This window comes from Aphis gossypii, chromosome 3 (assembly GCF_020184175.1).
Source record: "Aphis gossypii isolate Hap1 chromosome 3, ASM2018417v2, whole genome shotgun sequence".
In the NCBI taxonomy this organism is placed as follows: Eukaryota; Metazoa; Arthropoda; class Insecta; order Hemiptera; family Aphididae; genus Aphis; species Aphis gossypii.
Genome location: NC_065532.1, coordinates 20,486,867 through 20,503,171, shown reverse-complemented (window position 1 = coordinate 20,503,171; position 16,305 = coordinate 20,486,867). Strand labels below are relative to the sequence as shown.

At 32.5% G+C, this 16,305-nt stretch overlaps 2 protein-coding genes across 2 annotated transcripts; one reads left to right on the top strand and one right to left on the bottom strand.

Annotated features, from left to right (window-relative positions):
- Positions 1 to 1,222: 1,222 nt before the first annotated feature.
- LOC114119866 (abnormal spindle-like microcephaly-associated protein homolog) lies at positions 1,223 to 12,659 on the bottom strand. The gene is made up of 15 exons (XM_050203102.1): positions 12,035 to 12,659; positions 10,853 to 11,038; positions 10,503 to 10,715; positions 9,603 to 10,404; positions 9,393 to 9,509; positions 9,101 to 9,224; positions 7,699 to 8,072; positions 7,400 to 7,620; positions 6,046 to 6,168; positions 3,067 to 5,979; positions 2,864 to 2,983; positions 2,591 to 2,771; positions 2,329 to 2,513; positions 2,121 to 2,261; positions 1,223 to 1,568 (listed from the first exon to the last, which is right to left on the bottom strand). The coding sequence occupies exons 1-15, from the start codon at positions 12,047 to 12,049 to the stop codon at positions 1,362 to 1,364; spliced, it is 5,922 nt and encodes a 1,973-aa protein (XP_050059059.1). The 5' UTR covers positions 12,050 to 12,659; the 3' UTR covers positions 1,223 to 1,361.
- A 62-nt stretch (positions 12,660 to 12,721) lies between these two features.
- On the top strand, positions 12,722 to 15,590 carry LOC114119853 (cytoplasmic dynein 1 light intermediate chain 2-like). Its single transcript, XM_027981574.2, has 6 exons — positions 12,722 to 12,950; positions 13,045 to 13,130; positions 13,234 to 13,445; positions 13,504 to 13,792; positions 13,851 to 14,112; positions 15,019 to 15,590. Exons 2-6 carry the CDS (start codon positions 13,127 to 13,129, stop codon positions 15,509 to 15,511), a joined length of 1,260 nt encoding a protein of 419 aa, XP_027837375.1. The 5' UTR covers positions 12,722 to 12,950; positions 13,045 to 13,126; the 3' UTR covers positions 15,512 to 15,590.
- The last annotated feature ends 715 nt before the right edge of the window (positions 15,591 to 16,305 follow it).

Here is a 16,305-nt window from a genome sequence, read left to right as displayed (position 1 = left end):
GTTATTTAAATCATCATTTTCTATACCCACTAAAATTTTCAAATAATTTAAACTAATTTTAAACTTATAATAACTATTTGAATTTTTGCTTATTTTTTTCTGTGTTCAAAACTTTTGAAAATGTAATATAAAATCAATTGTTCTTTAAAGTATAATAAAAATACATATTATGTATTTATGAAACATTTTTTTTATAAGCGTTTGAAGATCAAGTTTTGACAAAGTAGATAATTAATTAATATTAATATGCGATAGCATGTAAATATGAAATGATTTAATAAAAATTTAACTTACTGTAAATTAATAGTAAAAAATAAATTACTTTAGAAATAAAATAAGACGTACTTGGTAATATTTATAGGCCATCAGGCTATCATTGATTTTATATTTAATATAGTCATTAGTTCATTATGGTGACTTACTCAATGACAAGGTAGACTCGAAACTGATAGTATATACTATAGAAAATGGGTGGTACAGCACAGTGTACTATTACGGAAATTTTAATTTAGGGGTTCACTGGGCTAGATAATTTAAATGCATGGAGAGAGTACAGAACTAAATGGCCCTACTATAAATACAACAATGGCAAGAGCAGAGCAGTACTTACTTGGCAATTTTTTTTTTTTAATTACCTAGTCTATATTGTATTTACTATTACCATTTTTTATTCCTACACTCAGCTTGTAAATTATAATAACTAATAATTAAAATTATAACTATTAAATAAATAATTAATATTCAAGAGGTTAATATTTTTGACTATTTTTTTTGGATTTTAATATACTCAGTAAATATTAATTAATAAATTTAAATTCAAATTATTAATTTTTTTCTATAACTATTTTTCACCAACTAAAACATTTTTGCTATACATCTCTCCTAAATAATATTTTATTTAAATTGAAAATGAGTTTTTGCATGGATTTACTCTTTCAAACTGATTGTATTTTTACACTTCAAAAATAATAAGTAGGAATGTTAAATTGTGGAATAATATAAAGAAATGAGGGGAATCATAAATTAAAAAAAAATAATAAAACAATTATATTTACATAATTAATTTTAATTTGAAATTAAACTATATATTCTTTATAATTTTTTTAGAATATCGTTGAATATAATAATAAAAAATAAATCACAGTGTATAAAATTCCATTTAAATCATATGAATGAGCTGGCATGTAAAAAAGTGATTTTTAAAGGTAAAATACCAAAAAAGGATGTAGAAAAGTAATATATATAATTGATAACATTTTAAAATAGAAAAAAAAAACAATCAAATAATCTCAACAGTTAAAAGTAATAAAAGATCTTAAACAATAAAAATTAATAATAAAAAGTAAAAAATATAGTTTCAATTATTTTATGATGTTTAACATTTTGCAGACCTGAATCGTGGCAAAGAGATCAGATTCAAAACATTTTTGACACTTAGAGCCAATGTACCATGTAGGGCGTGTTGATGGCAATACCATTAATTTCTTTTCTATTTTTTGTGTTTTATATCTCCTGTTTAGTGAATCCATCATATATTTAAAGTCTCCAATTGGATTGCTTTTAAAGTACTAAAAAAAATATATATTTATATATAAATAACTATCAAGTTAAGTTTTATCTGCATAAAATACTTTAATAAAAAAAAATAAACTGAAAAACAACCAATAAACTTGTTAAAGAATTTTAAAAACCTAGTAATTTATATTTAAAAAAATAAATTATACTCAGTCAAATATTATAGAGCAGTGGTGTACAACCTTTTTTGATCTACGACCCCCAAAATTATTTATTTTGATGATACAACCCCTGCCCCTTTCTACCAACATTATGTAAGACTATATTATGTTAATTATAAAATAATATACATAGTATATAGCTTTTTCATTTGGTGTAAAATTATTGGCTACCCCCAAATAAAATTTCGCGTCTCCCACGATGCACACCACTGTAATAGAGTATAGAGAAATAATTTTCAAAAAAATTATTGCAAACACAGTTTTTGATGTAGATAAAAACCATTAGACACCTATGTAGAATGTAGATAATATATTTTAAATTTAATATGCAATACAATTTTACACATTTGTGCTTGCTTGTTTACTAAATATACAATCTTTTACTTGTTTCTTTTTGGGGTCTTGCAAAGCTATCCATATGAAGGTAGCTATTAAACAGAACAGTTTATTTGCTGAACCAAATTTTCCACAACTCATCTTCATCATTTTGATAAGTTCTTTGACCATATCAGCATTTACAGTCCTCTGAAACAAACCCAAATATGGATGAAATAAAATATATCAAACTTTAAACAAGTATTTTAAAACTCACTGTCCAAATGATCCATGATGTTTCGTGGTACCTAAGCAAGTTGATGAGTACCCGGATGGCAGGTTCACGGGCCTCGATGCTCGGTTGTGATTGGTTAGAATACTGAAGAAAATGGAAAATGTAATCTACGATTGCCCCGTCAGCCGTCTTCATACACAACTCTTTGGATAGCGATGTGCAAGTGTCTAAAACGCAACAAATCTGATTTGAATAAACAAGAAGTTACAGTTTGAAAGTGAAACGCTTGTAGATTCACACTCACCCAAGTTCCAGAAGACAGTTGCCAGTTCTTTGTATGAGTATTCATTTTTTTTTTGCTTGTTTAATATATCTACCACGTCATTGTGTCTCCTGCCCAACGTCTGGGCACTTCTCCTGGGCATTTTGACGGTTTCGCGTCGACATTGGTACTTTTTCCGAACACAGTAACCTCTCCAAAGGGCCTGAGATAAGGAGCAAACCAAAGTTAGAATCTCACGTAACTCATCGTTACGTTGCACCTAAATGTATACATATTATATATTTCAATATACACCTGTATTAATGTGATGGCACGAGAACGTTTCTGAGTGATCAACTCGTCTCTGATATCGGGAAATCTCTTGCGGATCAAGAATCCTCTAACGGCCGCTTGTATTTTGGACGCAGCCTTGAACTTCTCCTACACAAACGACACATGAAAATATAATACACGTAACAATACGGCGGGAACGTATTTTAATAATAATATATTATAACACTCGCCTGCTTAGAGTCGGCCTCGAGTTTTCGTTCGGCCTCCAGACGGTGCCTTAGCCGCGGCCATTGGCGGCGGATCAAGCATCCTCGGGCGTGTGCCTGCAGCAAGACCACCGCTCGGAGTGCTTTACGGCGTCTGTACCGTCTCTGCAACACGATCGCACACCGTCTCAGACGGAGGTAGTGCGCGCGGTCGCGTCTCGCCGCCACCGCGGCCCTGTACCGAGTCTGCACCGCGACCGCGGCCCGTCTGAGGCGCAAGTACCGGCAACGTTCGTCGGTGGCGGGCAGACACCGGCGCAGGAACCTCTTGACCGTGTCGCTGGCCGCCACCAAACGGTCCCGGTGCGCCCGTAAATCGCGTTTCACGGCGGGCCACCGGACGCGCGCCCGACGTCCCCTGGCCCGGGCCTGCAGCAGGACCGCCGCGGCGCGGACGCGCAAGTACTCCGCTCGGCAAAGTCTCGCGGCACGGTTGGCCCGAAATCGCCGCTGCACCGCGACGGCGGCGTCGCGCAATCTGGCGTGCTCGCGGGCCAGTCTGCGGGTCCGGAACCGGCGCTGGACCACGATCGCGGCGCGCCGCAGCTCTAAGAACCGCCGTCGGTCGCCGTCGGCCAGCCGCCGCATCAGCGCTCGCTTGACCGTGCCGGCGGACCGGTACAACAGCAGGCGGCGGCCGGTCAGCTCGGCCTTCAGCGCCGGCCACCGCCGCTCGCGGAACAGGCGTCCTCGGGCGGCCGCCTGCAGTCCGACGGCCGCGGCCCTGAGCCGCTCGTACAGGCCGCGGTCGCGTCTCCCGTCCCGGTTGGCCCGGAACCGCCGCTGCACCGCCAACGCGCCGCGCCTGAGCGACAGGTACGCTTGCCGTTGCGTCCGCGCCGCCGCGTTCGCGCGGTACCGGCGCTGGACGGCCACCGCCGCCCGTCTCAGCCGCTCGTAACGGAGCCGGTCGGCGGTGACCGGCAACCGGCGCCGCAGGGCCCGCTTGATCACGTCGGCCGCGCGGGTCCGCTGCTCCCGGTCGGCCGCCAGCCGGTCCCGGACGTCCGGCCACACGCGCCTGGCCACGTAGCCGCGGTACACCTTCTGGATGAGCACCGCCGACCGTCTGGCCCGCAGGTACTCCCGGCGGCCCGTCCGCATGGCCACCATCGCCCGGAACGTCCGCTGCACGTACACGGTGGCGTACTGCGACGTCGTGTACCATTCCCGTTGCACCCGCATCAGGTACTTGGCCCGCCACGTGCGCTGCACGTACACGGCCGCCGACCTCAACGCCACGTACTCGGCCCGCTCGCGGGTGGCCGGCAGGTTCCGCCGCAGCGCCCGTTTCACCGTGTCGGCGGCCGCGCGGCGCCTTTCCGCGTCCCGCCGCAACCGTTCTCGCGTGGCCGGCCAGCGTTTCTTGGCCGCGAAACACCGAAATGTTTTCTGTATCAGCACGGCCGACCGTCGGCAGTTCAAGTAGTGCTGTCGGTCTCTGGCGGCCGCCGCGTTGGCCCGGAACCGTCTCTGCACGAACACGGCGGCCCGTTTCAGGGCGGCGTACCGTTCCGCTTGCCGTTTCATCATTTTGTTCGCCTCGTACCGACTTTCGGCGTACGACACGGACCGTTTCAGCGTCAAAAACGCCAAACGGTCCCGCGTCGGCGGCAGGTTTTTCCGCAGCGCCCGTTTGACCGTGTTTATCGCCGCGGTCCGCCTCTCGTTTTCCGCCGTCAGACGGTCTCGCAGGTCCGGCCAACGTTTCCTGGCCGCGTAACCGCGAAACGCTCTTTGCACCGTCACGGCCGACCGTTTGGCCCTCAGATAATTTTCCCGTTCTCTTTTCATCGCCGCGTTGGCCCTAAACCGCCTCTGCACGCAAACCGCGGCGCTTTTTAGGGAGGCGTACAGTTTCGTTTGCGATTTCATCGTTTTGTTCGCAACGTACCGGCTTTCCACGTACAACACTGCACGCTTTAATTTCAGATACGTTAGGCGGTCTTGTGTCGGCGACAAGTTCTTCCGCAACAGTCGCTTGATCACGTTGACCGCGGCGATTCGTTTCGTTTTTTCCGCGATTAGATTATTTTTGATTTCAGGCCAGCTTTTCCGCAACTTGAAACCTCGAAATACTTTTTGAATGATTATCGCCGATCGTTTGGATTTCAAATACTTCTGTCGTTCTTTGACCATAACCATCTTGTTTCTATATTTTTTCTGAACGAATACCACCGTTCTCCTTAAAATTATAAACCGTTTTCGATCGTCCGTCAACAGTTTCAATTTGTCTTTTAAATAATGTTTGATCGTGTTGGAAGCCGTATGCAACATATCACGGTTTTTTACCAGTTCTGCTCGCAATTGAGGCCATTTTTTTCTAACCAAATGCCCTCGAACGCGAGCTTGTATAGTAGTAGCGGCCGTGTGACGCTTGGCAATCGTTTTTGCTCGGATTTTTTTGGATATGACCAGTTTCAGACTGCTATTTCTCCACCAGTTTTGGATTTTTGTTGCAGCGTTATTGTACCGCGGGGTTAAATACTTGTAGATAATCTGCCAGAATAACGATAGCATTTTCTCTCTGTGGCCGTTTACAATATCACGGGTGGTTATGTTGCCCTCGATAGTTATGTGCTCAGATATTCTGGTGAGTGCTAAATTAACATTATGTATTTTCTGTAACTTTGAAATGGCTGGAAGTCTTAATTTTTGAGACAGTGGATTGCCTTTAAATAAGATTTCCACAACTCTAGTAATTCTAGTGCCATCTCTTAGGTCATTTAGAGACTTAACTGCATAATTTACTTCATCCAAATGGGTTTGTTTGTGAGTCAAGTTGTAACCAATACTTCTTAAGCGACGTACTATGTCTCCATGTGCAGTTACCATGTCTGCACAAAATCCCATCATCAAGTCATAACTACTCTGTAAATGGAAATGAATATCAATCAGTTTTTGAAATAGATTTAAAAAAAAAAATGAATCACTAACTTTATATGGTGAATTTGTTTTAAACAAGCATGGATTATGTCTGATTAATTGATGTTCTTTAGCACGGTCCAAAAAGTATATAAGCATAAACATTTTTCTTAAGATAAACTTTTTCATAGCAGTCTATAATAAAAATATATAATAGTATTAAATATTAAAACAGTAGCTGACATTCCATACACAAATTCCAAAACTTCAATTTAAGACATTTAAAGTTGAAATATTACAATAATAGTGAAGAAAATAAATAAGTAATATAGTTAGTTATGTATTTAAACAAAATACAATAAATTTACTATTTGAAATAGGGCCCAAGTCTGTACACCAATTTGTTTAGTTTTAATGATAATTAATATATATATATTTTTTATTTTGTAATTTATTTTTTTTTAACTTGGTCTAAGTACAATATAATAAATAAACGCGGTGAAGTTCTGCTGTACAGTAGGGTATTGAGTGGACGGCGGATATAGAGTAGGTCACTATATTGGATGTCTTAAATTTGAATCCAATGATAGGTATCATTGTAAACGAAAAATGATTCTAAACGGAGATGATTTGTCAACCTAGGATAAATTTTCCAGGAGGTGAAAAAAGTGGTACTTGTTTTAATGACCTGAATACCATAAAATTACAGAAAATGCCAATTTAAACAACTGGTTTAGGTATCAAGTTTCAGTTTCTACAACTAATCTTTTTTAACTATACAAAATTCTAAAATTAAATAAATGTAAATAATTTGTAAATATTCATGATTTTGACGAATTTTGTCAATATATAATCTTGAAACACTAATAAAAAATAATTGTGGGAAACTTTGTGTTCAATTTTTTAATCTTATTTATAAATACTATAAATTATATGAATTTTTAACAACAAAATTACTTAATTGACACTTAAAAAAAATTAAAAATTTCAGTTATTTATAAATAGTTAAAAAAAATGCCATAATATTTTGAAAATTTAACTGTCAATAGATAATACTAATTCAAACATTTGGTGAAAATTTCAAGTATTTACAGTGGTTCGTTTTTGAGTTGCAATTATATAAAAAAAATCAATTTTGTCAAAAACTGGTTTTGCATAAAAATTCCCATTTTTCTATTCCTTTTTTATTTTCCCCGATTGCTTTTGAAAACTACTGGAAAAATCTTACTTTGGACCTCTATAATGCAACAAGGATATTCACTTTGCTATCGGAAATCACCCCTGAAGTTAGATGTTTAAATAGAAGTATTATTTTGTCAAGTCATGGTGTACACAGACATAGAAAAAAAAACAATCATAGTAAAATCAATACATTCATCAATTTGTTCAGAATCTAAGAATAAAAGAAACAAATATTTTTTCTTACATTGTATGAAGGGAGGTTCATTTGAAGTACAGTTGTTTTGATAAATTTTTGTTTGACATAATCATTATTAAACAGATGTTTACGAACAAACCAGCCAATACCATCTAAATCATTAGATCCAGACTTCACATGAATAATTTGACCATAAATAGCTTCCAAGCCAATTCGAAACCATAATGGATTATAGCATTTTAGCAAATCAATAATTTTTTTCTTTAAACCTAAAAGGATAATAGTTTTTATATTGAATTATTTAAGTTTAATTTGAAACTTAATAATTATAAATAAACAAATCTCACTCAAGTCCAAATGTATTTGACGATCATCTCGTAACGTTATGAGATCCTTTTCGATCGATATGGTTAATTTTGATAGGACAGATGTTACATTTGAAGATGTAATAAGATTTGTTGTAGCTTTGCGCAATGCACTCCACTGTTGTGGTGACTGCCGGTACATTTGTGCAACAAACAGATCTTTTTGAGTGGCAAATTGCATAGGTTTATTTTTATGACATGTCTTGGATGCTTCTACCCAAGCCATGGCTGCTTGCTCTAACTCATTAGAATGTTCTTCATCTACCAGCTTTTCAGATGGTGTAAGCATTGCATTTAACCAACGAATCATATCAGATTCTTGCTGATCTAACCATTCTGCTTCATAATATTCAGACCTGAATAGTAAAAATTATTTTAAAAAAGTTGGACAAGTGAACAATATTGTTGTATAGTAGCAATTTAGTAAATGACTGTAATGGATGCTTTAAATTTGAATACAATGATATTTTTGAAAATTAATTCATAGTGGAAACATTTAGTCCAGATTATATGACTAAGAACATTTTATATCATGATGGTTTTTAATATTACCAGGACCGGCTCAAGTGTTTCAATAGACTTAGGCAAACTTGAGTTTTGCCACCCCTTACATACTACATCAAACATTTTTTTTTATCTAAAATACAAAAATATTAAATGCTGCCCTAGGCGTGGGCCTATGTCACCTACCCCTTGAACCGGGTCTGAATATTACTATTAAAGTAATTAATTTTATTATTAACTTTTTAGTAGATAATACCTTACTGTAAAACAGTGTTCATGGTGTTAATAGGTAATATATTTAAACTAATCGATATATTATGAAAAATAATTTACATAGGTAAAATAAAATTTATAATATACATGAAACTTTTAAGTTCACAAACACCTATTGTTTATAAATTACAACAAAATAATGAACTCCATAATTCATTGTTCCAAATTTTAATTTTAAATATCTATAAAAAATAATAATTATATTTTTATACTTTTTAGTTTCAATGCAAACTTTTTACAAGGAATATTATAACCGTAAATAATAAAATTAAAAATTTTATGAACTATTAACTACAAAATAATTGTAATTTGTTGATTTTCATGGTTTTAATGAATTTTATAAAGATAAAAACTTCAAATGTATATTTTAAAAATAACTAAATAAATAAATAAACACATATTATAATTATAAAATTAATGAAAAATAAATATTGATTATTTGAATACCTATGATTATCAATGAATGGTCCACTTAGATAACTTTAATATCATATTATAATTACTTATATTTCAGTAAAAAAGAATTTATTTTATTATTTTTTAATAAAATTAATTTTTTCTAAATGTTTATACTCTAATACATAGTTATATTAATGATTTTACTTACATTTTTAAAAATGGATCTTCAGCATTATTGTGATACAGGAGTTGTGGATTTGCTAAGCTCTTAAGATATTCATCGTACTTATCTAGTTTAGGAGTTTTCAAACGTGTAGTTCGTTGATTTGTACCTACATTAATATTTAAAATTCAATGAGTTTTTATAATACATAGTAAGATAATATTATTCAAGGATAGGCTATAACATAAATCTATCATTTTATAAATTGGATTTTAAGCAAGGAATCACACCCATAATCATTGATCCGTAACCTAAATAATGTATGGCATTTACTTACTGCATTGTTTTACTTTATTCTTAGATGTCATTGATGTTTTCGGACTACATTTGTAATAAAGAGAGTTCTTAATAGAAAATGATGGTCTTTTTGGTTTTGTACCACTCCAGGTAATCACTGTAATGTAAAAAAAAAACTAATAAAAGATACATTAATAAATTTAATTATTACTAATAATAATTAGAAAATTGTGCTTTTCAGTTAATTTACTTGTATGTTGATGAATATTATGTGTAGGTGATATTTCAAATTTTTGTACAAAGTCATTAGATTCAACTTCTGAAGTAGATGTAAAAGGTCGCGAGTTAACAGTATGTGACCAAACATTTGTACCACCACTAGTTAATTCATCTTCAGGTGATTTTAAAAATTTTTTCCAGAGATTCACACACACATTGCTTGAATTTTGGTTTTCTGGAGTATCAGTTAAAACTGCAGCCAAATCATCTTGTGGACTGGATATAAAAGAATTTGATAAAGTAGAAACCAATGGTCCATCAGTGACATCAAAATTATTAAATTGTTTCTTAACACTGAATGGAGAAAGTAAGTTTTCAGTACTTTTTAATGGTGTTAAATAGAAATCATTTAATTGAGAATTGTTAATAATAATTTTGTTTAATGGTTTCTCTAATGAATCATCACTCATTGGACTAGAACTATTGTTTAAATTCTTTAAATTAAAATGATTATTAAAAACGTGATCTTGACGTTTCTGATCGGGGCGTTTAATACTGCGTTCAGGACTTGTAAGAAGTGTGTCTCTACCCAATACATTTTTTTTAGAAATTGGAAGATTTTCTTTTTCTCCAACTAAATAGGTTTGTCGTCTGATAGGTAATGTTTCTTCACTAATAGGTTCTGGTATATTTACAGGATTTTTAACTGGAATAATTTTTTCATTCGAAGTGATATGATTTGTCTTATTTGGCAGTACTTTTTTCTGTTCGCGTTTTAATTGTTTTTTAGTCGAATATGAAATTTTTGATTTTGAAGTTTTTGATGTAGCACCCTAGAAATATATTATACAATAAAGTAAAAATTAATAATAAACTGAATATTATATACTATATACTATTTGCTATATATTAATACATATAATCATCATACCTTTAACTTTGTGTATGGAGGACTATTACAATTTCCCAAAATAACAAAATCATATTTTTTGTTATTATCAATTTGTTCTATTTTAATTAGTTTACGCATATTTCCGTATTGAGATGGTTGCCAAGTTATTGATAACTCACGTTGAGAATTAGGTTCTAAGGTGAATTTATAAACATCAAAATAAACACCATCACTTGGAGGAGGTAAAACAAACTGTAATAATTTTTTTTATTGTTATTATATATAATTATTAAGTAGGTAATTATTATAGGTAATATTTACAATCATAATCAAAAATACAGTAAATATCGATATGGTGATATTTTAAAATAAGTATGAATCATATTAACCTGTCCATGTCTGTCAAGTGGATTGACAACTGTTAAAAATCTTACTGCAATTTCTTTGAGTTTAATGTTGTTAAACTCTATTTGAGTTTGTTTCTGAAATGGTGCTAATACCATACGATAATTTACAACTGAATCTGTAACATCGTATGGCTCCGATTTAATTTTTTCCGGAGGAGAAAATTCAACCTAAAATAATAAAATTTAAATAATACATAATATATATAAATATATATATTTTTTATAAAAGATAGGATAGACACGTATGAATAACATCTGCATTAAAAAACCCAAATCATGGTTTACTTATTTTTTTTTTTTTTTTTTATAAATTAGTGTTAATAATAAATATTAAAACATGGGTACTAATATATAGTTTAAAATTTTTTTAATTGGATTTCTTATAATTAGATAGCTACTTTTTTTATTTTAAATAATTGATTGTTTAAAATTAATTTTGCTATAAATAAAACAGTATTTTCTCTACAATTTAAGTTATTAAGGGCCAATGCTCATTGTAATTAATAAGTTAAATTTAGATGATAAAATATTAAAAGTTATTATTTTCAATTCTTATTTTATTTCATAAGAAACAATAATCTTTATTATTTGAATTGCAATTTGTTATTATACATAAAAAATTCATGGTTATGAAAAAAAAAAAATATTTATAGAGTAGCTTACAGTGAACTTATTATTAAATTGTAATATTTGTTATTATTTAAAAATATTTGAACAGAAAAATGATTTGATGTTTGAAGTATTGAAATTAACTACCTATAATGTGATTCATCCAATTGTTAATCATAATTCATAATATTTAGGATAATATTCAAAATTATATGGTGTTTTTGAATTAAATTTTGATTTTGAGATACCCAACACTTCTTAACAGTATAATTTTATTATAAGTTTGGAACAAATATAGTTTAGCACCCCACGAAATTTTGGTATTTTTTAAAAATATATTTCGTACTATTTGAATTATAATTAAATAATAAAGATAGGTAGTAGTAATTGAATTCAACTAAATTAACATTTTATAAGGAATACAGCTAGTTATTAAGATGAGGTATGGTTATAATATATTACAAATTGAGACTTGTTTTGTTAAAACAATAGAAAAAAGCATTCAATTTTTTTTTATTGCAAGCTTTAATCAAAAATTTGTTTGTTGATACTTACGACAAACTTGGCCATTGTGACTGTTCGCTGGACTGTTAGTACCTACCTAGTTTCACATGACTTACATCTTATAAAAGATTGAGGGTTTAAATTAAAACAAACAAAAATTAAAAACTAAAACTTAATTATTTACAAGATAGCTGCTTAGACTACATTGATATTACAATATTAATAAAATAATGATAATGATAATATTAATTTTATACATAAATAATCGTGAACGATACTCGTTCTGGCGCCGGTCGTAGAAGTCATGTGCATCATGATATTATGATAAAAATATAAAATATTTAATGACTAAAACGAGTAACGACGGCGTAATAATAATAATAATAATGGTAACTGGTTTGCTGCAGCAGACACTATACAGACAACCTGTAGCATGCAATTTATTAAACTCGTCGTCCGTCACTCATTCCGGACGGAAATCCGTTAAATTGCTATTAAAAATACATCAACTTCCACCGCTCAACCGACATCCACTACGTCATGTGTAAGTGGCGAGGGGGGACCGTTAATCGTTATCATAGAATATTTACAACGACCTCGTGTTTACTGGTCGACTAACCTCCGTGGTGGAGGAAGTGTTTATATCTGTGGTTGTTGCTTTTCACTTCGGGTTAACCTGGTTAACCTATGATCTAAGGGGTTAACCGTTGTTGTGTTATCATTCTAGGGTTATCCTTATCACCGTCCACGATTTAAGAAATTAAAGATACCTAAGGGCTAAGATAGGTAACTAGAGGAAAGTGTCAAGCATAAATCACAAATCGTGATCGGGATCTTTACTCGATTGTCTTTTGTCTTAAAATAGTCTTTTTCGTATCCGCGGATTCACTGGATTTGGAGGCGATTACAATACGAATCGTAAAAAACATATTTCCTGGAAACAATTTCTGTGTTCTGTCGATAAACCGTTCGTATTTGTGTATTTATTTTGTTTAGTTATAATATAATATTACCTACTGTAGTACAATTAAAAAGTTTTAATTATTTTTTTACAATTACAGTTGTGGTGAATGCGTTATTGTTAAGACCCTAAGGATTTAGACGTTATGTCCAGTTATTAGGTATCCACATCTCTAATATATTATGGGTAAGTACTAAGTTTCATAATTTTGTTAGAATATTGATAGTTTACATTAGAAATGAATTATAAGTGATAAGTTATAACATACATAATTTTGTATCTATTTAAGACTCAAGTGTTCAAGTTGATGTAGAAAATGATGCAAATCATTGGAATAATCTTCTATTGGATGTACAAAATAAAAGTCGAAAAAAATTGCCAGAAAACAAAAATGTGTTGTTATTAGGTGATAGTAAATCAGGCAAAACAACATTGGTGACCAAATTGCAAGGTCTAAAAGATTCAAAACAAGGATGGGGCATGGAGTATGGATACATACAGGTAAGAAAAATTCATTTTCTACATTTTCAGATTTATTTACTTATACTTCAATTACTAGGTTCGGGATGACAGCACTGATGAAAATTCTCAATTAAATGTTTGGACATTAGATGGAGATCGATCACTAAAATATTTGATGAAATTTGCCTTAAATGAACAACATTTTGAAGATACTACAATTATTTTAGTTGCATCTTTAAAACATCCTTGGAAAATTATGGAATCTTTAGAATTTTGGTCAGCAAGACTTCAAGATCATATAGATAGTTTAAATTTAGGCATGGAACAAACTCAAAATCTCAGAGATAAATGTGTTGATAGAATCCTTGATTATACGCTGCTTGATGGTAAATACTTATAATTTAGATTTGTTTTATATTAAAGATTTTTGTTATAAATGTTTAGATCCATCATATGAATCCAGCACAAAGGTTCGACTTCTTAATGATGGAGTTCTAACAAAAAATCTAGGATTGGATATAATTGTTGTCATAACTATGACTGATTGCATCAAAAACTTAGAAATTGATAATTATTCAGAAGAACATTTTGATTACATCCAATGCTGTTTACGAAAATTTTGTCTACAATTTGGAGCTGCATTGTTCTATGTATCTGTAATGGAAGATAAAAACTGCGATCTTCTTTATAAATATTTAATGCATAGGTAAAATTAATCACAAAATGTTTATTTATTTAAAGAAGCAGTAATAGGAGGAGGGCTGCCAGGGGTGGACCAGGATCAAAAATGTCACCGGGGTTTTGAATTAGAGTGGCCATCTTTATATACTTATTGATTGCACATAAAAAATTATTTTTATTTCATTTTGGCAACAACGACTACTGACCACATTAGGCACTGGCTCACCGGGAAATTTCCTAGTGTTCCGGTGGCCCTTTCCTCCCCTGGGGGCTGCTTAATAATTCTATTATAAATATTATTTTCATTTTTATTAATTTCATATTATAAGTTGAGAATTCTAATTTAAAAATACCTCTTTTTAACAATCAACACATGGCACTTGTGACTTGTTAACACTTTGATTGCGTAATGACTTCAATAAATTGGCATTCAATATACACATTACACATATTATATTTAAAGTAAATATTTTATAATTCTCTGCACGTTGCTGAATGTTGTTTTATAATTATTTAATGTGATTAAACATATGTTTTAAAGTATGTGGTATGGGATTAATTTGCTTATAATTACATCTATTTTTTTTTGTTTTTGATATTAAAATGTCTAAAAATATGATTATTAATTAAATATTTATAATTATTTAATATTATTATTAAAAAAAAATTTCAACAATATAAAACTACATAAATAAATTAAAGATATCTTGTCCTGCTGATAACATGTCAAAAAATTAATTTATAAATAATGATAAATTAATTATATTTGACATATTTAGCATTTTTAAATTTTAATGGTTTTTTTTTTATGTTTAGAGATACAGCTAGATACTATTATTATCTCGACATTTATAGTTAGGTTAGGACGTTATATGATTGAATATAGTAATTTACAAACATTTTTCAACAGTTTATATTTTTATTTTTTCAGAATTTATCGTTTTCCATTTAAAACGCCTGCATTAATTGTTGAAAAAGATTCTGTGTTTGTTCCCTCTGGCTGGGATAGTTTGAAAAAGATTGAAGTGCTCTATGAAAATATGCAAAAAATTAATCCTGAATCACATTATAGTGATGCTATACCATACCCATATGAAAAACCACACAAAGAACATGAACTCCAAGATGAAGAGGAACAAGTATTTTTGGCCCGGCAACTTGTGCTGTTAAATCAAAATATAGCTCAACCACAAACACCGGTTGTCAGGAAATCCATAGAGCTTACAAAACCATTATCGGCAAATAAACGTATTTCAGATAATCCTCCTCCTAGTAGTGAAAGAGCTTTGGCTAGCTTTTTCAATGCGCTTTTGCAAAAGAAACAAGAATCACCAACAGTAAGGACTCCTACAAAAAAACCAGTTGATAATACAGGCTCTCCAGAATTAAATCAAAATGATGATGATTCTAATACTCCAAAATAAAACTTTTTTATTAATACACTTACTAAATATTTTAAGTAACATATTAAATTGAATAAAATTATTACTCATGATATATTAATATGCATTTCGTTATTTATTTCCCATTGTTTGTGTTTAATGATTATTAATTATAATTATGATGTTATATTAGTTTTATTTTTAATAAATAATGATCAGTTCACAGTTGAATAATGCTGTGTTCTTATTATATAAAATATAAATATAGTCAGATTATATCAGTAATCAGCTATATTTTTCATGTGAAATAAACTACATAATTAAAACTTATATTATTTTTAAACACGAGAAAAATGTAATTTTAAACTATTTTATTTATGAGGTACTAATAGGTTTTAATTTATTTTAAAAGATACCTTTCTTTTACAATAAATACTTATAAATAAAAGAATAATTATATTATCTTTTTATTATTATTATTATTATTAGCTTCTAACATCACTATTATAATAATTCTGTGTTAAGGAAGTCTTCTACTCTATAGGTCCTAGGGCCACCAAGTTTCACGGTTACACTAATACACTACTCATGTCTCATATAGACTATAAAATATAAGTATTCATATACATGATGTGTCGTGGTAGGTATGTCTTATGTCACAACATCACATCCACATAGGGAAATTTCATGAAGTGAAGGTTTACTGTTTGGCTGAAATACTGTTCTGCTAAAATATACTAGTCTAGTTATTTATTCTTCTGGAATAGGTAGATACTCCCCGTTATACAATAAAGATTCTTTTATTAAATGTAAAATCTACTGTATTCTTATTACTT